General features: G+C 37.6%; 1 protein-coding gene across 1 annotated transcript; it reads left to right on the top strand.

Annotated features, from left to right (window-relative positions):
• The first annotated feature begins 304 nt into the window (after positions 1-304).
• On the top strand, positions 305-14,395 carry LOC136799696 (uncharacterized). The gene is made up of 4 exons (XM_067056411.1): positions 305-989; positions 2,302-2,437; positions 13,153-13,285; positions 14,120-14,395. The coding sequence occupies exons 1-4, from the start codon at positions 319-321 to the stop codon at positions 14,203-14,205; spliced, it is 1,026 nt and encodes a 341-aa protein (XP_066912512.1). The 5' UTR covers positions 305-318; the 3' UTR covers positions 14,206-14,395.
• The last annotated feature ends 6,376 nt before the right edge of the window (positions 14,396-20,771 follow it).

Raw genomic sequence — 20,771 nt, 5'->3', positions numbered from 1 at the left:
TTGCTTGGGTAACTCGTTCAGGGCTTCATGACACATATCAGAGTAAACATGGCTTAGAAGCTTGCTATTATCAATTTACAATGTCTGTGATTCCTACCGTAAGTTGGTCTAATGTCGACATCCCTCTTCTAATTTCGACACCCTTCTTTAACTTTAGAGGTTTGAGTTCCAACATTTGAGGTAAGTTCAATTCTGACAGCTATCAGAAGTCTCACATTTCATCATATATCTATCCGTCTATCTGTCTAAACATCTATTTATTTAATGTCATGTCTAAAAAGACTTTATCATTTTCATTTATCAGATAAGTAAATAATAATGGAAGAGGTTTCAGATGGAGATCTTGAATTGGCAAAAATAAGATTCAAGAAACTTTTTCAAAAAGCAAAACAACTTGGGTTGTCAGACAAGGATATCAGGAAGCTTGATTTTGTTCAAAAATACCAACCAAAGAAATTCAACGTTTTGGCAATTCTAATGAAATGGGTGTTTTACCTCCTAATTGTTATTGCTTTAGTGGTTGTTGCTGTTTATGTTGGAATACAGAAAGGATTGGTCGAAGAAAAGCAGTTGGCTGAATTTTCAACTTTTTTCACTAACATTGATTTGCAGACTGACAATTGCGTTGTCCCACTAACTGATGCTGTCTTAGATTTCTTTAGACCACCTGTTGACTGCTCCTTCTGTGAAGGTATTAATAAGTTTGACCGTGTTGAGAAATTAAGCTCTGAAGTTTTCATGGAGAAATACGCTTATTCTGGTCGACCAGTCATTATAACAGATGTTATGACGAACTGGACAGCTCCGCAACATTTCAGCTTTGACTTCTTCAAGAAATTATATAAAAAGAATAGTCCAGTTTTGAATCCAGACGATCGAAAAGATTGTCAGTTTTTTCCATACAAAACCAGCTTTCAAGGGCTCATTGATGTTTTTAAAATGCCAAAGAAGATGGTGGAAATGAAAGGTGATCGTTGGTACATTGGCTGGTGAGTGAGTTTTATCCATAACATTATTTTTTCCTTGTTTATTTTCTATGTTGTTTTTAAGATTTTTAGTTAATAAGGATTTAATTATTGTGTTGATGGACGTAAATAAACTTGTTCTTTAAATTGTTAGTCACCCTTCGTTCGTTCGTTCGTTCGTTCGTTCGTTCGTTCGTTCGTTCGTTCGTTCGTTCGTTCGTTCGTTCGTTCGTTCGTTCGTTCGTTCGTTCGTTCGTTCGTTCGTTCGTTCGTTCGTTCGTTCGTTCGTTCGTTCGTTCGTTCGTTCGTTCGTTCGTTCGTTCGTTCGTTCGTTCGTTCGTTCGTTCGTTCGTTCGTTCGTTCGTTCGTTCGTTCGTTCGTTCGTTCGTTCGTTCGTTCGTTCGTTCGTTCGTTCGTTCGTTCGTTCGTTCGTTCGTTCGTTCGTTCGTTCGTTCGTTCGTTCGTTCGTTCGTTCGTTCGTTCGTTCGTTCGTTCGTTCGTTCGTTCGTTCGTTCGTTCGTTCGTTCGTTCGTTCGTTCGTTCGTTCGTTCGTTCGTTCGTTCGTTCGTTCGTTCGTTCGTTCGTTCGTTCGTTCGTTCGTTCGTTCGTTCGTTCGTTCGTTCGTTCGTTCGTTCGTTCGTTCGTTCGTTCGTTCGTTCGTTCGTTCGTTCGTTCGTTCGTTCGTTCGTTCGTTCGTTCGTTCGTTCGTTCGTTCGTTCGTTCGTTCGTTTCGTTCGTTCGTTCGTTCGTTCGTTCGTTCGTTCGTTCGTTCGTTCGTTCGTTCGTTCGTTCGTTCGTTCGTTCGTTCGTTCGTTCGTTCGTTCGTTCGTTCGTTCGTTCGTTCGTTCGTTCGTTCGTTCGTTCGTTCGTTCGTTCGTTCGTTCGTTCGTTCGTTCGTTCGTTCGTTCGTTCCTAACATGGGTTTTTTTTGGACTTACCATCTATACGCATATATGTATTTCCTCTGATTTCTTCTGATTTCCTGGTAATGTATTTAACAAGATTTCTATCAGGAATGAAGTAATATGGGAGTTGAAAGTTTTGTAATTTTTCCAACATAAATCCATAAAAATGCCTCCAAATTTATACAAAATCATTATCTGCTTGTATGTTCCACGTGGCCCCTTCAGAATTGTGTAGTTCACAAAAGCAAAAGAATGTATTTTTCATCAAGAAAGAGGATATAAGAGATCGGGATCAATCTGTTTTATCCAACCTTTCAATAATGCTTTCCATGGTCGTGGTAGTATTTTAGTTCAACTGCGAAATTTAATTCCGGTGAAAATTTATCCCCTGAAAGTAGTAAAGTATTTATTTATATTGCTTTTTTTCACAGGAGTAATTGTGACCCAGATGCAGCCAACAAATTAAGGAAATATTATCAAAGGCCTTACTTCTTATCAGGAGAAATGGAGTCGAGTCGAACAGATTGGATCTTCATGGGCACACCTGGGTACGGAGCTCACATACATGTACGTTATTTTTTGTTCAAAATGGAAATTTTTGTCTTTCTGTGTATTTTTATAAGCACGGATTTTGTTGAATTTGGTGAAAAAACGAACACACCATAACCATATAAGTGAGCTTTGATCATTGATCATTGATCATCATTGGTCATGGGTTGTGTAATTGGGAAGATTCATTTTTTTTCGGAAAAAATGAGCATATTACAAGCATAATTTGAGCTTTATACCAAAGCAAAACTGAGCCTGTTTTCCAAAAATGAATATGCTTATAGAAGACGCCTATCTCGTTGTGTTGAACATCCATGCGATGATTTTTTTTGGACCTACCCCGGTGGAGGTCCTATAAATTAACCGTTGTATTGTCGCGAACGCGATTTGAACATTTAAAGAACATTCTCGAAAAGAGAAGAAACGAAGAAACATTTCGAAATTTCTCGACACGTTGTTTATGACGTAAACTGAGCACGTTTGTACATTACATAAACTGAACTCAACAATTCTCATTGTACATAAACGAGTTTGGCAAGTTTAAAAGCGCTAACTCATCGGACTTGAACGTGACGTAGAACACGTACTAAATCTTCATTATATTTGAACAATAGGTCTTTTATTTTGCTTTGTTTAGGATTTTCATTATATCAGCAGTTTTTGAAGTAGTATATAAGTAGGGAATATTTCTAGGGTATTTTAGAGTTGAATTTTAGTGATAAAGAAGATATACGCTATTCAAGCAATAAGGAACTCTCAATCAATTTAGGTTCCTAAAACATCGAATCATAGCCGCATTAATTACATGGTAGCAGAGGGTGGTTCAATTCGTTGTTTTATGGATTCAAGAGGAAAATCGCTTCAACAAGCGCAGAGGAAAACAAAGCAAGGATAAATTTTGTTATCGTGAGAGAAATTTCGTTAACAAATAAAGAACCATATAATAAAGGAACAATTGGATTTATATAATTTATATAATTCAAGAAAGTTTGTCAAAAGGAGATATTAATTGGTACAGGAGAAACTTTCAAAAAAGAAACTTAAACAAGAGGAATATCTTTTATTGCAAAGGATTAACAGGAGTAAACGAGAGAAACAATTGAAACTATGGCGTCGAAGAGAATCGAGACATCAAAACAGAGATTATTTGAGAAAATCGAAGAGGGAAAGAAATACCTCAAAGAAAAAGAGAACATTTACGAAGTTAATGAGCTTACCAGACTTAGAAATGCCGTAGCCAAGAAAAACGCACAATTTGAAAAGGACATTCAAGAGTACGAGAAATCTGAAAATAAAGATGAAGAGAAAGTCACCAAATACCAAGACTTTCAAGTCGAAGCTGAGGACATCTTGGATGATTTGGAACATTACATCGAGACTACCAAGGAGAAATTTGAGAGGAGGAGGAACGAGAGAAGATTCGCCAACTAGAGGCTGAGGAGAAAAAATCGCCAACTCGAAGCTGAGGAGAGAAAAATCGCCAACTCGAAGCTGAGGAAAAGAGACGAGAACAAGAATTTCAACTGGAGAAACTTCGTATCGAGTCTGAAGTTCAGATGGAGAAGTGTAAAGCCGACACAGCCACTGCGACCGCAACTGCAGCTTTAGAGAAAAAGAACAATGTGAAACAACAAACTGTTCGACTACCAAAGTTAGAGCTTAAAAGATTTAATGGACAGATATTGAAATGGCAAGCCTTCTGGGACAGTTTTGAGGCAACAATTGATAAGAATGACTCACTTAGCAAGATAGATAAATTGAACTATCTTCGCTCCCAGCTAGAAGGTACAGCTCTGAAATCGATCAATGGACTAGAGCTGACACAGACAAACTATAACGTTGCTATCGAAATTTTGAAGGAGAGATATGGAAATACGCAACTGATCATAGATAACCATTATACAAAGCTATCGGACTTGGGTGTTGCAACTGATAGAACCTATTCATTGAGATCAACTTTCGACACAATCGAACAACACCTAAGATCATTGGAAGCCCTAGGAGAACACATTGATCAAAGACAGAATATTACTCTAATCCGAAGAAAATTTCCAGAATCCGTCATCAAGCAGATCGAAATGCAAAAACCACCAGAAGAACCTTGGACTGTCGAGAACTTGAGAAAAACCCTACAGAGATATATTGCAGCAAACGAACTTGCAGCCCAACACGAGCCTAAAACAAATCATCAAGGCAACCGTCGACCCGACTACAGAGATGGAACCATGTTCTCCAACACCAGACAACGCACCTTGAAATGCATATTTTGTGGAAAGGGACATTGGAACGATGAGTGCAAAACTGTTCCAACCGTCAAGGAAAGAAAAGAGAAGTTGAAGGGGAAGTGCTTCATATGCTTAAAAAGCCACCAAGGAAGATGTAGGAGACAAAAACCGTGTTACCATTGCAAGAAAACTGACCATCATCGAAGTCTTTGCCCTACTCACGCCAAAAGGGAAACAGACAATGGGATGATCGCTGATGACGTGGAGATTGACGAGGACACCTTAATCGAAGAAGAAGGACTCTTATCCGCTGGCGAGAATGTCATTATGCAAACCGCATTGATCGAAGCTATGGATAGAGAAGAATCGACATCAGAAACCACCAGAGTTTTAATGGACACCGGCAGTAGCCGCACTTACATAACCCAGGAACTTGTTGAGAAACTGAAACTAGAAATTGAAGATAAAAACCGATTGACTGTTTTTACCTTTGGCGGGAAAAAGCCAAAGGAAATGACTTCACCCGTTGTCACCATTGTGTTGAAGTCAAAGGATGGAAACATTCTCCAAGTAAAAGCAAACGTTGTGCCTAAGATTTGTGCACAGATCAATCGTCATCCCGTTCATCTTGAAGACAAAATGAAATTTCAAAGAACTTTCAGACTAGCAGACACCTTACCTACAAGCCGCGAAGCTTCAACCATCGGTATTTTGATTGGAAATGACTATTATAACGATGTCATGACAGGAGAAAGGAAACAAGTCCAGGAGGGATTATTCGTATTGAAATCAAAATTTGGATGGGTGATATCCGGACGCACCAAAAGTAAAGACAAGCATCACTCCGAGAGCACCTTGTTTGTGATGACCCATACATCAAGCAACATCCTATCGGAAATCCAACAAGCTACAATCACAGACAAATCACAACCGACACCTCCCAACCTTGAGGACTTTTGGAACCTGGAGACAATCGGAATCAAACCAGACGAACCAGACAACACAGACGAAATCGCCACAGAGATGTTCAACGATACAGTTACAAAGGAAGGTCAACGATACTTTGTCAGCTGGCCGTGGAGAGATGAGGATCACGATTTATTACCAGAGAATTATGAACTGTCCCTAGGCAGACTGAAATCCCTAACAAAACGTCTAGAAAAGGATCCAGACCTTCTCAGGCGATATGACGAAATTATTCAGACACAAGTTGAAAAGGGAATGGTCGAGAAAGTAGATGTTTCTGAAATGAACAATGCTAACAGGAAACATTACATTCCCCACCACGTCGTTGTCAAGCCAGACAGTACAACGACAAAGCTGAGAATCGTTTACGATGCATCTGCCAAAACACGAAAGGACAACAGGAGCTTGAATGAGTGTCTTTACAGAGGACCAGTCATCATGGAAGACTTGTGTGGACTGCTCATGAGATTCAGAACAAAGAAGATTGGAATTGTATCAGACATCGAAAAAGCATTCCTGCAGATCGGCATCCAAGAGGATCAACGAGATGTAACAAGATTTTTATGGCTGAAGGATGTCACCAAACCAGTCTCCAACGACAACTTGATGGTATACCGATTTGCAAGAGTACCATTTGGCATTATTTCAAGTCCATTTCTTCTTGGTGCCACGATCCAACATCACATCGAGAAGTCAAACACACCAATAGCACAGAAGATCAAGGACAACATCTACGTTGACAACATCATCACAGGGGCCAACAACACGGGCGAAGCCGTCGAATTGTACAAGAATGCAAAGGAATTATTCAAAGATGCTTCAATGAATTTACGAGAATGGTTGACAAGCTCAAAGGAGGTCAACAGCCTGATCAAACAGGAAGATCGCATTGAAACCACGACCGCTAAAGTGCTTGGACTCAACTGGAACACGGAAGATGACGAGCTATCAATCTCAACAAAGAAATGCTACTTAGCCGAACAAGCCACAACTAAACGAGAAGTCCTGGCAGCTATCGCATCAATATACGACCCCCTCGGAATGATGAGCCCAGCAATCATCAAGCTGAAGATTTTCCTACAATCACTTTGGAAGAAGGACATGGACTGGGATGACCCATTGACAAAAGAAGACAGAGAAACGTGGCTTGATCTGACCAAAGAATTGAATGGCCTGGCATCAATACAGTTTCCACGATTCATTGGAAATCAGAAGCAGCAATTACTTGGATTCTGCGATGCATCAAAGAAAGCATATGCTGCGGCAATCTACCTTCGAACAGAGATTGTTGGTACACCCAACGTCAACTTGGTTTTTGCCAAAACTAGAAACGCACCAAAGGAGAAGAATGTCAACCCAAATAAGACAAAGAAAGGCAAAACCAAAGCAAAGAAGACAAAGGATGAGATGACTATCCCAAGACTGGAACTAATGTCAGCTCTAATCGCCACAAGGGCACTACGTTTCATTGCGAAGGAACTTGGACTTGACAACAAACAGATGACACTATGGACTGATTCAAAATGTGTTCTTGATTGGTTGAAGCAGAAAGATAACAAAGATGTATTCGTAAGAAACAGAGTCAACGAAATCATCAAAGAGAATGACATCAGCTTCAGATACGTCAACACTAAACACAACCCAGCCGACATCCCAACCAAAGGAATGAGTACTGAAGAGCTGAAGAAAAGTAAATTGTGGTGGCATGGACCAGAATGGCTGAAGAAGGAACCCAATCAATGGCCAACCTGGGATGTGGATCAAATCAACAAAGAATCAATCAAACGGACACTGGAAACAAAAGACAAAGGATCTAACGTTATCTACGAGACATCCATTCCAGCCACTACAGCCAACGCAGAGCCAGAGGAAGATGTCATACAAGCACCATTCGGAATCAAAGTTGAGAATCATTCCTCATTCAACAAAGTTCTCCGCATCACAGCATACGCCAACCGTTTTCAACTCAAGATAAAAAGGATGGTTACCACAAAAGGAGATTTGACAGCAGAGGAGATCGCATCAGCAAAGCTGCAATGGATCAAATATCTACAGATTAAACACTACTTGACGACAACCAAAGGAAAAGTCACAATGAATAAGAAGACAGCAACCAACCCACTCAACCTACAACTGGACGCAAATGGTATCATCAGATGTCACAGTCGCCTATCAAACGCTGATTGGCCACTAGAGATGATCCATCCAATACTTCTACCAAGAGGAGAAAGATTTGTGTTCAATTGATGATAGAGGATACACACAAAAGACTGTTCCACTCCGGAGTCAACCACACACTTGCAGAGATGAGGAAACAATACTGGATCCCACAAGGACGAGCTGAAATTAAACACGTATTGAGGCGCTGCAAAATCTGCCGAAAACACCAAGGAGGACCATACAAGATGCCGGAGATGTCACCTTACCCAAGGAGCAAGCTGACAAGATCAACACCATTTAAAACCACTGGACTTGACTACTTCGGACCGTTAAAAGTAAAACAAGCAGACGGTTCAACACAGAAAGTCTGGGTGTGTCTCTTCACCTGCGTCGTGGTGAGGGCCAGTCACCTGGAAATTGTCAACGACATGACAGCCGAAGAATTCATCATGGCACTGCGTCGATTCATTGCAAGAAGAGGAAAGCCAAGCCATATAATTTCAGACAATGCAGCACAATTCAAATTAGCTAGTTCTACAATCGACTTGGCGTGGATCAAAGTCATCAACGATGAAGCAGTGACGTCATACTTAGCCAACGAGGGAATCAAATGGTCATTCATCATCGAACTATCACCATGGATGGGCGGATTTTACGAAAGAATGGTGGGAAGCAGCAAGATGGCACTGAAGAAGGCAATTGGGCAAAAACTTCTCACACCAACGCAACTACAGACTTATCTGACAGAAACAGAAGCTATATTGAACACACGACCATTGGTATACATTGGAGAAGATTTGAATGATGGAACTACAATCACCCCATCACACTTTCTGTCACCCAACACTAAGACAGGAACACCAACACTTGAGGACCAAGACGAAATCAATGATCCAACATACGTCGAGGGAAGAATGGAATCAAAGGAAATACTTCGGGACACATGGAAACGAGGACAACGGATGTTAGAAACATTCTGGAAGATTTGGAAGACGACGACTACCTTCTAAATCTCCGTGAACGAACAAAGTCTCGTCTATCATCACCACGAATTCAAGCACACGAGAAACCGAACGTTGGAGATATCGTCCAACTCAAAGATGACACACCAAGAGGATCTTGGAAACTTGGAAGAATCACTGGATTAATCACCAGCACAGACGGAAAGATCAGAGCAGCAAAGGTACTACTTGCGACAAAAAATACCGTCAACCGTTCGCTAAATCTACTTTACCCCTTGGAATGTGAGAATGATTTTAAAGTCGAGGACGATTTAACCACGGATGACATTGACGATAACCAAGATGTCAAACAAACAAACGAAAAGGAGATTCAACCTAAACGACGCTCAACCAGACGAGCAGCATTGGAAGCTCGTGATAGAATTTACGGACAAAATTTAACTGACGAATGAATCGTTATTATTTGCCGTCGGGAATGTCGCGAACGCGATTTGAACATTTAAAGAACATTCTCGAAAAGAGAAGAAACGAAGAAACATTTCGAAATTTCTCGACACGTTGTTTATGACGTAAACTGAGCACGTTTGTACATTACATAAACTGAACTCAACAATTCTCATTGTACATAAACGAGTTTGGCAAGTTTAAAAGCGCTAACTCATCGGACTTGAACGTGACGTAGAACACGTACTAAATCTTCATTATATTTGAACAATAGGTCTTTTATTTTGCTTTGTTTAGGATTTTCATTATATCAGCAGTTTTTGAAGTAGTATATAAGTAGGGAATATTTCTAGGGTATTTTAGAGTTGAATTTTAGTGATAAAGAAGATATACGCTATTCAAGCAATAAGGAACTCTCAATCAATTTAGGTTCCTAAAACATCGAATCATAGCCGCATTAATTACATGTATGTTCGTTCGTTAGTTACCAGCTTTTCTCGAGATTGGCTCATTAGTTTTTTCTGATTTTTTGCACAAAGATGAATAACTATAAACCCTCGAATGTGACGGAGCCCGATTTTCGAAAAAAAAAATTTACAGGCAAATTTGGGCCAAAAAACGGCTAAAAAACGGGTTTTTTGGACTTCGTGAAAAATTGGATCATAGATTTTTTCTGATTTTTTGTATAAAAGTAGGGTACCATCATTGGTAAAAGATGGCTCAAGCAGATTTTTGCAAAAAAAATTTTTTGGCTCAAAAAACGCATGTTTATCTATAAGAATCACTATTAATAAGCATACATCAATGTTTTTTTTGGTTTCTAAACAGTTTTTTATAAGAAACAAACGACTAATTTTAATAGATCGTCACTATTAGTGTTCTGAATGATTGTTTAATGGTCACGCTCACGTAGATATCAATTATATATGTGTTAAATGCATAACCAGGTAGGTCCATAAAAGCATCACTTGTTATTTGTAGCTTCGACAATAAATATTTTTGAAAAGCATAACGCTTTTAAATATGCTGACAAAGTCAGGTTCAGATTTACAGTAGCTATAACCCTGTCTAAAGTCTTTGACATTATATATAAGCATATAATTTGAGCCTTACTTGTAGTTTTGACATTTTTGATTATTACTAAACATAAGTCAGTAACAACAGGCTAAACATAGGACTCGTCCAATACCACTCGCCTGGGTAAGACGTTTTTTTATAAGCAAATTTTTGTGAATCTTATTAAGCTAAACAAAATGCATTTTTGAGCATCAAATATGCTTATGCTATATGCCTATGTGATAATTTATTTTGCATTTTATGCATAAATGCTCTCTTGTATAGTTTAGGAGATAACATGCTTTGAAATTTGGTAAATTGAGGGTCAGCATATGCTTAAAAGCAATGCTTAAGTTTTTCCAAGATTTGAGCCTGGTGGATATGTCTTAAATAAAAAAACTACTACTAACCCGATCACCATTCCTCACGAACATCTCCATTCCTCAATATTCCTCTTCTATTCCTCACCATTCCTCAGCGTTCCTTGAACGTTCCTCAGGAATGGATATTTCAAAACTTTGTTTTACCATTCCTTCCTCATGTATTCCTCGAACGTTCCTGAGGAATGGATATTTATGACGTTATTTTCAAGCGTTCCTCACTCGTTCCTCGAACGTTCCTCAGGAATTGACTTTTATGACGTTATTTTCAAGTGTTCCTCACTCGTTCCTTGAACGTTCCTCAGGAATGGACATTTCTGACGTTATTTTTAAACGTACCTCACTCGTTCCTCGAACGTTCCTGAGGATTGGAGATATTTCTTCTTCGCTTTATCGTTCTTCATCTATTCCTCACACGTTCCTGAAGAATGGGCTTTCATGACGTTATTTAAAAGCGTTCCTCGTTTGTTCCTCAGGAAAAGACATTTTCGAAGCTGTTTATAATACATTTTCATGGATAAGATATTCAATATCAAAAACTTTTATGTCGCATAAAATTTTAGGCTCTGTCTCCAGAGAAAGAGAGGGCTAGAGAAATACTTTTGTTCTTTAGAGCACATTAGTAACGGAAGCTCACAAACAACTAGGGTTTTTTACAACCTGTGCTTTAAATTCATTAGCAATGTATAACAGAATTGAAATTTTTTTTTGCGCGTAATACAATTCAAGGTAATTTTTCTATCCCGTGATGTTTTACTGATAGAAATATTGTGAAAGAGTGGATTCATACCAAACATCTATTTTCCGAGTAGGTAAAGTGATGAACACTTTACATGAATGTTCATTCCTAAGGAACGTTCGAGGAACGAGTGTGGAACAGGGGGGGGGGGGGGGGTCATGCAGTTATTATATAAACACTATGACAATTACTACCGTGGTGGTATATAAACCAAAAATTGGGAAAACAGTTACTCCACCAGTGGACTAACTGCAACATGGGTGGTGCCTAAGCCCAAAATTGTCGATTTTGGTAGGATATGGTGTACTAAGTGAGCACATTTTTCAATTTTTCACTTAAAATTTTAGGTTTTTAAAAATTCCGGAAGCAAAAAAATTCAAAACATTTTTTTGGTAGTCAAAAAAAAATCACAAATTTTTTTCTTCAATCAAGGCATGAAAGATATTTTAACAAACTTGGAAAATGACTGAGATATACAACTTTTGAACAGTCGTTAATAAGACATACCCAGTAAAATGGTATCAAAAATGAGGAATTCAGTGAAAAAATTGCCAAATTTGGCATTTTTGGGGGTGGTATACACCAATTTTGAGGGTAAAATCAGTTAGTACACTATGGAATAACTGCAAGGGTGGTGGTGTCTGTAGAAAATGTCCAAAATTGCAGTTACTCCACATAGTGTCAAGGAGTAACTGCAAGACCCCCCCCCCCTGTGTGGAACGCTTAAAAATAACGTCAGAAATGTCCATTCCTGAGGAACGTTCGAGGAACGAGTGAGGAACACATAAAAGTAACGTCATGAAACTCCATTCATAAGAAGCGTTCGAGGAACGAGCGAGGAACACCTAAAAATTACGTCAGAAATGTCCATTCCTGAGGAACGTTCGAGGAATAGATGAGGAATCAGGGGGGGGTCATGCAGTTATTATATAAACACTATGACAATTACTACCGTGGTGGTATATAAACCAAAATTTGGGAAAACAGTTACTCCACCAGTGGACTAACTGCAACATGGGTGGTGCCTAAGCCCAAAATTGTCGATTTTGGTAGGATATGGTGTACTAAGTGAGCACACTTTTCAACTTTTCACTTAAAATTTTAGGTTTTTAAAAATTCCGGAAGCAAAAAAATTCAAAACATTTTTTCAAAAGTCAAAAAAAAATCACAAAATATTTTCTTCAATCAAGGCATGAAAGATATTTTAGAAAACTTGGAAAATGATTGAGATATTTAACTCTTGAACGGTCATTAATAAGACGTACCCAGTAAAATGGTATCAAAAATGAGGAATTCAGTGAAAAAATTGCCAAATTTGGCACTTTTGGGGGTGGTATACACCAATTTTGAGGGTAAAATCAGTTAGTACACTATGGAATAACTGCAAGGGTGGTGGTGTCTGTAGAAAATGTCCAAAATTGCAGTTACTCCACATAGTGTCAAGGAGTAACTGCAAGACCCCCCCCTGGAGGAATGCTGAAATGAAGTTGAAATAACTCCATTCCTGAGGAACCTTCGAGGAACGAGTGAGGAACGCTTGAAAATAACGTCATAAATGTCCATTCCTCAGGAATGTTCGAGGAATACATGAGGAATGCTAAAACAAAGTTTTGAAATATCCATTCCTGAGGAACATTTGAGGAACGCTGAGGAATAGAGGAGTAATAGAAGAGGAATAGTGAGGAATAGAGATGTTCGTGAGGAATGGTGATCGGGTTAGTAGTGTATATAGCCCTTATTCTAACCCTTGAAGGTCATTTGATTGATATTATTGCATGTTTTGGAACCTCTTAATATTTAGATCGATTCGGTAGACCACTCATCATGGCAAGCTCAAGTTCACGGTAACAAGACATGGACTTTACAACCACCGCCTGAATGTTATTATAAATGTGGTGGAGGTTTCAAAGATACTGTACATGCTGGCGAAGTCAGTAAGTAATTTTTCTACCTATGATAATATTTTTCTAACACATACTCTAATCGGTAGTATCAAAGAAATATAAGAGTAGTAGAGTCTACTCTTATATTTCTTTGGTAGTATTAACCATCTTTTGAATTCGACTTTGAAAACTCGCCGAAATTTTTCATTCATTTTTGGGATGAGGAGTTTTGCCTGTAGCGTCAGTCATTTGGCTAAATTTGAGGCCCCCCTAAAGAAAAAATTTCAAAATCCTGTTTAGTTCGAATTACTGTAAAAATGTGTGGGTTGCGTCCCTTGAAAAATTCTACGAATACTAAGGGTTAGCCCACCTAGTATTAGTAAGCAATGATCACGTAAAACCCCTTACCTTGAAGCAATAATCAACGAAGGTATTTATCTCCCTCGAGACCTCAGACTGCTAATTATTTAATTAAAAGAATGCACGTCCAAGTATTAAGTTGGGAACACTGTCGGGCAATAAATTATCGAAAAATCGAATTATTGAAAACTGAGGCATGACGTGAGTGACCCATGATGTATTTCTCTACTTTATTTGAGCAAGAGATCAGGGGAGTATATGAGTTTCTGTCCCCTCAAAACTTTAGGAAGACCGGAAACATTGACTGAAGGTTTGTGCACCAAGGTTAAATCCATTGGGACAGGGGTGTTTTTTTGGTATTAGGTATTATTGCATTTAGGGTCTGGGACGAGTTTTGGGAAACCTTTCCTTACTTTCTTTCTGTACACCAGAAAAGACTTCTCATTTTTGATAAATCCTCTGATTTTTATATGTTTAAGATAACATTGCAGCGGTAATCATAAGAATCTTTCATTTTATTTTCAGTTGTTTTGGACACAAATAAATGGTTCCACGGTACACACGTCGTTGGTGACGAGCTCAGCATTGTCATCGGATCTGAATATGATTAAATGATTGAAAATAATATTCAAATTCCTAATTTCTTAGAATCTATTCTTATCTATAGTTTTTAATATGGTCAAAGTAAACACACAGACACATGATTACAAGGTCCATAAAAAAGGTTTCCAACTGTATATTCGAATTTCAACTATGTTCGTTTGACTAACATTGGAAGGTCCAATTTAACAGTTTGATTTACTTTGTAGCTCTGTGATGTAACTCTCTATCTACTTGGAGAGTTTTGAAAGTTTTTGGAAAACATGCAAAGGGACCTCAACGGGATAAGACCGTGTAACTAATAGTATTTTGTATTCATGTACATTTGTAGTTTTTCTTCAGAATCAAATTTATTTTTCTTTTCGCACCAAATTTATATAGAGCATACACTCAAATGTTTTTCAAGACAATTTTTACCCGATTTGATATTTTTTTTGAAATATTATTTTTTGATTACTTTTTCATTTCAAATTTTTATTTTTATAGTAATACATTACTTCTAATTCTTATTTTCGGTAGTATGAGATTTTGTCAAGTATTTTATATATTTTTATTTTTTTGGGGGGAACGCATACGAAGAGACTAGGGTTAGTTTCTTAACCAACATAAGGAAAAGGTTTCCACGTCCCAATATGATTAGTGTTATTTTACATTTTTGGTCTTTTTTGGGACCAACCTTTTTTACATTTGTCCATTTTTGTAGAATAAGTCCCATTTCGCGATACAATGGATCACCGAATTAATGAAAATCAAGAAAATTCAACAGTGTGCAAACAAACTGAAACAACTACAATTTTCTTCAAAAGAGAAAAGTTATAGAAATTGGGTTTAATTATAATAGGTGTTTAATATTCTTGGTTGTAATGTTGTGCTTGCAGACCTTTTTGCAATTCTTGTAAGAATTGTAATTATTTATGATAATTTGGGACTCTGATATTTCTAAATGCTGATGAAAATATATGTTAATTTTTAGGGAATTTTTTTTTTTTCACTTAAATTTTCCCGCGACTCGAGATTTTATATTTTGGATGTAAAAGGCAAAAATGAGCCCAGCTCTGATCCTTAGAGAGGCTGTTGCTGAAAATGTGATGTTTAGAAGATTGAACTGGCTTAAGTTTTTTCGAAACATTTCTCAAATTTTTGGAAATGGATTCCCACTTTGACTTGCTAATGTCGTAATGAGGGTAGCTATCTGTGAGGTTTTTTTTTTTGATATCCCAACAAAATGCTGACGTTATCGGACGCCCAAAATGTTTATTTTTCGCCTTAACAAGGACATTTCTTGGCACAAGGTGGTCGAAATTTTCCAAATAATCCCATTTTCTTTATCTGTTGGTGAGATATTTTTAAAAAGGGGAAGCTCCGGAAGATCCGGGAAGCAGATGTCAATTCTACAAGCATGAAAACAAAAATTTACCTTGATCCAAGGGGTGTTCCACAAAAACCTGCCTTAAGGCCTTTTCTGAATTTTTGGACGTTGGTCTAAAGAGACTTTAAAAAAATGCAATCCTCAAAAACAAAAGGAGCCACTAGATACAATCCGTCGTCATGATTGCAGCGTGTTCTGAATGAGGAATAGTTGGCTTCACTTTTTCTGGTAAAGGTTAACTACAGTAGCCCCTCGGGCTTTAAGTTAATTAAACTCAATGTTACTAGGTCGTGTGTAAACCTATTAATAAGCAATTCTCCCGGTGCGGGTTACTAGTGGCCGGCTATATCAGTGCATATATTATAGACCTAAAAGCCTGGAGCTGTCTATTGTGTTGACTAATCGTGAGCGAGCGTCTTCACATTTTGAAAACAAAATTAAAATTTTGACACTTTTGTTTTGTTTTCAAAAATAACCTTTTGTTTGATTCGATCGGGCGTCTTTTTTCGCGCGCGAAAATATAAAGAGATTTGCTGACCTCAGCAGATTTCTTCTGCGCACTGGAAAATGCGGGCCTAACTGTATCATATGATGTGCGAAATATATTACGTTCACATAATTGTATCCATCCAATTGCGATATGATTTTTCATATTATAGTATGTAATATCCTCTATTATATTTCAAAGCTTAGCCCGACTAGATGATCATAAATTCCAACTGTGCTTTGCTCTTGAAAAACAGTTCTTGAAAAGCCAGATCACAAACAAAGAAGTCATCATCCTCATTCAGTCATTCTTCTTTGGTGAGAAAAGAAACTCTTTATATCTCTAAATACTTACTCTGTTTTAGAAGACTGCGAAAAAGGTTATTTCATTTTCAGTTGATGGAAACTGATTTCCTCTTTATACTTTACCATGACGTGAAGTCGGGTAATAAACTTGCATCATCAATCAGTGGAGGCTAACAACATGCATAGCCAGTTTTCAGAGCATGTCATGGTTGCCCCCAAGGAAAATTTCCAACATAAAACTCTGCTCCTAAGATCCCTTTCCCACCACAATAATTTATGATAAAAGCCAGAAAAACAGGTAAATATAGCCATCAATTTTCAATGGATTTTGCCCCTGAACTGTAGTTGTAGATATTATCAAAATTTTGCCCCTGCCCTTGAAAAGTGAGCAATCTCTGCCCTTGAAATCTCAATGATTTCTGCCATACTCTGAAAACTGGATGCATAGGCCTCTAATGAATGACCTGTCTGGTCCTTAAAATACAAGGTTAAATCAAAACAAAAATAGTAGAGTAGAGCTGCGAGCGAAGCTGCGCAGTTCATTTGTTTTGAAATTTTGCTGCTTTGATTGGTCAGTCATTTGAGGCAGGCACAAGTGTTTCAACCCGTATTCCAACAAAGCCATATTTTGGTTTGTACAGAAATTTCGCCCGCTCAAATCTAAACAACAAAATGGTCGTCAATCTCACTAAAGCAAAACATTGCGGCCACGGCATTTCCCTGGATAAAAATTCTGGTCACGTGACCTGACCATCCGTGATTTTAGACCAATGAAAACGCTTCATTTCCCCGGATTAAAGTTGTGTCTACACTAACGCGCAAAAATTAGCTAGAAAAAGAGAGAAAAAACCGGGGGTCAAATTAAATGTTTCCCCCTTCTTGCGGCAAACATAAAAGACTTTAAGAGGCCATTTATTTAAGAAAAGGGTGTTATATCATAAATAAATTATGTAAGTAAGTGATATTTTAGTAAGAAGTTCATTAACAATGTTATTTTGAAGTTTGTTTCTAAAAACAAAACCCCCGTGCTATATGATAATCTCATTTTCTTAACTTATGGACCCATTTTGAAGTCTTTGCAATACAGATCATCTGGCAGTGTAGTTGCAGCCTATACAAGAATTGGAATCTAAAGTCTGAAGTAACTCCTTGCCAGTGACCCCGTAGAGAATTTTCAGTTGCTAGCCCGGGCCGTGTTCGAGCCACACGCGGGCCACACTCGGGCCAATTTTTGAAAACATGATTTAAACAGGCGTGTAATTTCAGGACTGAATTTTTTAACATTTTCTTTGAGAAAATTACCGTAAGTTGGTCTAATCTCGACATACGTCTTCCAATCTCGACACCGGATCTGTAGAATAATCAAAACAAACCTTGAATGAAATTCTTGGTATCATTCTTATCGAACAAGTTCATCCATCAAACTAGAAGTTCAGTAAACGTTGCAATCCTTTCAATTAAAAAAACAGCCAAATTATAAGCAGTTTTACACGCATGCAAACTTCCTCGTAACTTTCTCGTGTCCATCATTAAAATTTTACAACTTTATTACGCTTCAAGTCACGTGATAAAAATAATTTGCGCGCTTAGTCGACCTGTTTTCCATTTCCTTATTATTTATTGCAAGCAAAGGCTCTAGGCGCTATGAGGCCGCGTTAAACTTCTAGACGCCGCACCTAGCACACCCGGTCCCTTTTCAAATTCATAAGGAAACCGGGTTCTTTTAATTATGTTCGGTTCAAGGTAAAAAGGTCTACTAAAAAATTCCTCGTGTGCAAAACGTTGTTGTGATTTGGGCATCTTCTTTGAAAGCATGCGAATTAGTTTTTCAGTGATTACTACATCGTTGAAGTGTTCTTTTCAAATATAAGTAATAACAGTTCACATTTCTCATATTATATTAACAATATGTGACGTGATAGAGAGAGAGTACAATTTAGTGATTGATTGATAACTTTGGTATGTATTTGTTTATGTTTGATTTTTTATTTCGAAGACCAGCCTACAGCTATGTCGAGATTAGAAGACGTATGTTGATATTAGACGATCCTACGGTATATTAAATATATGAATGTTGTAAACTCATATAAATATTAAATGTCTTATTTGGTATGAAAACATAGTTATAAATATACTTAGGGTGGAAATATTTGCTAGTAAACTGGTCCTGGTTTTAAACTGAAGCGTGTCCACGGGAAGCTGTAAAGTTTTTTTGAGCGATATAAACAAAACAGACAAATCTTATTTTGTACTATTTTGTTTGACTGGACGTGCTGAATCAATTTAACATTTAACATGGCCCGAACATGCAATTGATAGGGTCTCTCGGCCCTAACATGGCCCAAAGAGGCCCGAGAATTCTCAGGCCATGTCGAGGGTTGTGGTTGGTTTGGAAATCGTTTTATTTTGAAATGTAATCTTCACTTTAGATGAATACCTTTATTCATTTGGATTCATGAAAGGTTCAAGGTTTGTTTACTTTTTATTTCAAATTATTTCATCGATTTATTGAGCTGCAATAGCTGATTGAAAAACGAAGATTTTTGATAATTATCAGCGTGGGCTTGGCCACCATTTTGAATTTCGTTTTTTTTTTCTCGCTTGTACTCGACAATTTAGAGGTTGTTTGTAATACGCGATTTGGCTTAAACGCGTAACAACTGTGCAGGGCTTTGCATGTTAATAGCCTCCACTGATGATGCAAGTTACCTGACTTCACGGTAGTTAATATTATTATTGTGGTGTGGGTTAAAAATGAATAGGTGTCAGTGCAGTTGGCAGGTGTGTTCACATCAACAACAGAAGCAAGAAGAAGGTTTTTCTAAACTTTACCTCGTCTAATTCCAACACCCTTCTTCAGAGACAGGAATAATATCAAAGCTTGAATCACTGATCGAAAAAGGATTATTCCTCTGTGACCACTAAGCCAAGAAAAAAAGTTTCAACTTTTCTAACAATTTCAGCTGATAAAAAGGGTGTCGAAATTAGAGGAGGGATGTTGACATTAGACCAAGTTATGGTACATCGCTTGACGTTATCTGTGGGGGGTGGGGTGTTCAGAGGATAACGTCAATTTGAGGTTATGCGTTGTCAAATGAATATGGACGGGTCCCCTTAGTCAGTCAGTCACAATTAGGCCAGGCCCAATTGATAGTTTGGTTCGTGTTGTCCTCTGACCAACTCTAAATATTTGAAAAAAATGTTTCACTTTTGTATACTGCAATTGCAATAGTTTTCATTCCTGATACCCTACAAAGGACCCATTTTTCAAATCTTTTCTTCTAGGACACAAACCAAACAATCAATTGGGCCTGGCCTTACGTTGATGATATTAAAAAATAAGCGTGCACACTCATTATCATTTTTGGCTCGGAACAAGGAATAATTCACTGAAATGAGCTACAATGCATTAGTAATTACTGGCTATTTGTTCCTCATTGTATTAAGAATATTTTAAGCTTCTGGTCCACCTGTATTTCTCACCTGGGTATCCATAATGGCGGATTTTTAGTCCTTGGGCCCCTGTAGGCAAAACTGAAAATTCTTTCAACCTAAATATTGGCTTAAAAATTTGATACTAATTGATTTTGAAATACAAAGTTGGGTCTGAAAACTTTCCTTTCTCGGGATATAAGTCACTTTCATTTTATCAGGTTTGGCTCTGCAGTTGTAGGCGGGTTTTCATGGAGTAAAGGCTCTCAAGAAATATGCATTTATATCAAAACTTTATGTGCTCCTAAGGCATTGCTCAAATTTTCAAAAGGTTTGTAGTAAAATTGTGTATTTTACAGACCATTTTGTTCCTTACTAACAAAAAAAGATCTTTTTCTCTCAAAATTGACCTTTTTCTCTGAATGAGTAAAATGATTCTTAATAAGGTTTAGAGCCACTCAATTCTTTGTATTATACTCAGAGGAGTACTTGGGGAAGATATAATAAGGGACAAAGATAGAAAATCAGGATTGCTTTTGAATTTTTGGGTCTTTAACCAAAAATTAGACCCATTTATGAGGCCTTTAATGGATTTGTCAAGATTTTTCTAATTTTAGTCGCAAAACTTTATTTGGGTGAAAGGTAATAATTAACGTATACCCGTAACGTAGGTAACATATTTCTGGCACACCCGACCGATAGATCAATTGGTTGGGTCTAATATAAAAAGTATAGAGGAATAGGGATTACTGTAACAAAGCTAAATATTCATTTTGTTATGACAAAAAATGTTTTAAGGGGAATCTGCTTCAGACATCATGAATGTTTATAATGATACCGTTTTCTGGCCGAAATTTGTTTATCAAATATTTGACTCAATCATAATCAATGGTTTATTATGGTTACACATCTTTATGTTTAAGTTCATAAAAATTTAATGAGCCAATCAAAAGTAAAGCTGATAACTAAATTTGCATTGCGCTT

The sequence above is a fragment of the Clytia hemisphaerica genome, unplaced genomic scaffold (assembly GCF_902728285.1).
Source record: "Clytia hemisphaerica strain Z4C2 unplaced genomic scaffold, Clytia hemisphaerica genome assembly, whole genome shotgun sequence".
NCBI classification, from domain to species: Eukaryota; Metazoa; Cnidaria; class Hydrozoa; order Leptothecata; family Clytiidae; genus Clytia; species Clytia hemisphaerica.
Note: the sequence above shows the minus strand (reverse complement) of the source record. Positions and strands in the feature narration are given on the sequence as shown.

What these genes read in the sequence shown, in the direction of transcription:
- LOC136799696 (XM_067056411.1), top strand. Translation starts at nt 319, where the DNA reads ATGGAAGAGGTTTCAGATGGAGATCTTGAATTGGCAAAAATAAGATTC. An exon ending in GGTACGGAGCTCACATACAT is followed by an intron (nt 2,438 to 13,152) that starts GTACGTTATTTT and finishes CTTAATATTTAG; the next exon opens with ATCGATTCGGTAGACCACTC. An exon ending in TGTACATGCTGGCGAAGTCA is followed by an intron (nt 13,286 to 14,119) that starts GTAAGTAATTTT and finishes TTTTATTTTCAG; the next exon opens with TTGTTTTGGACACAAATAAA.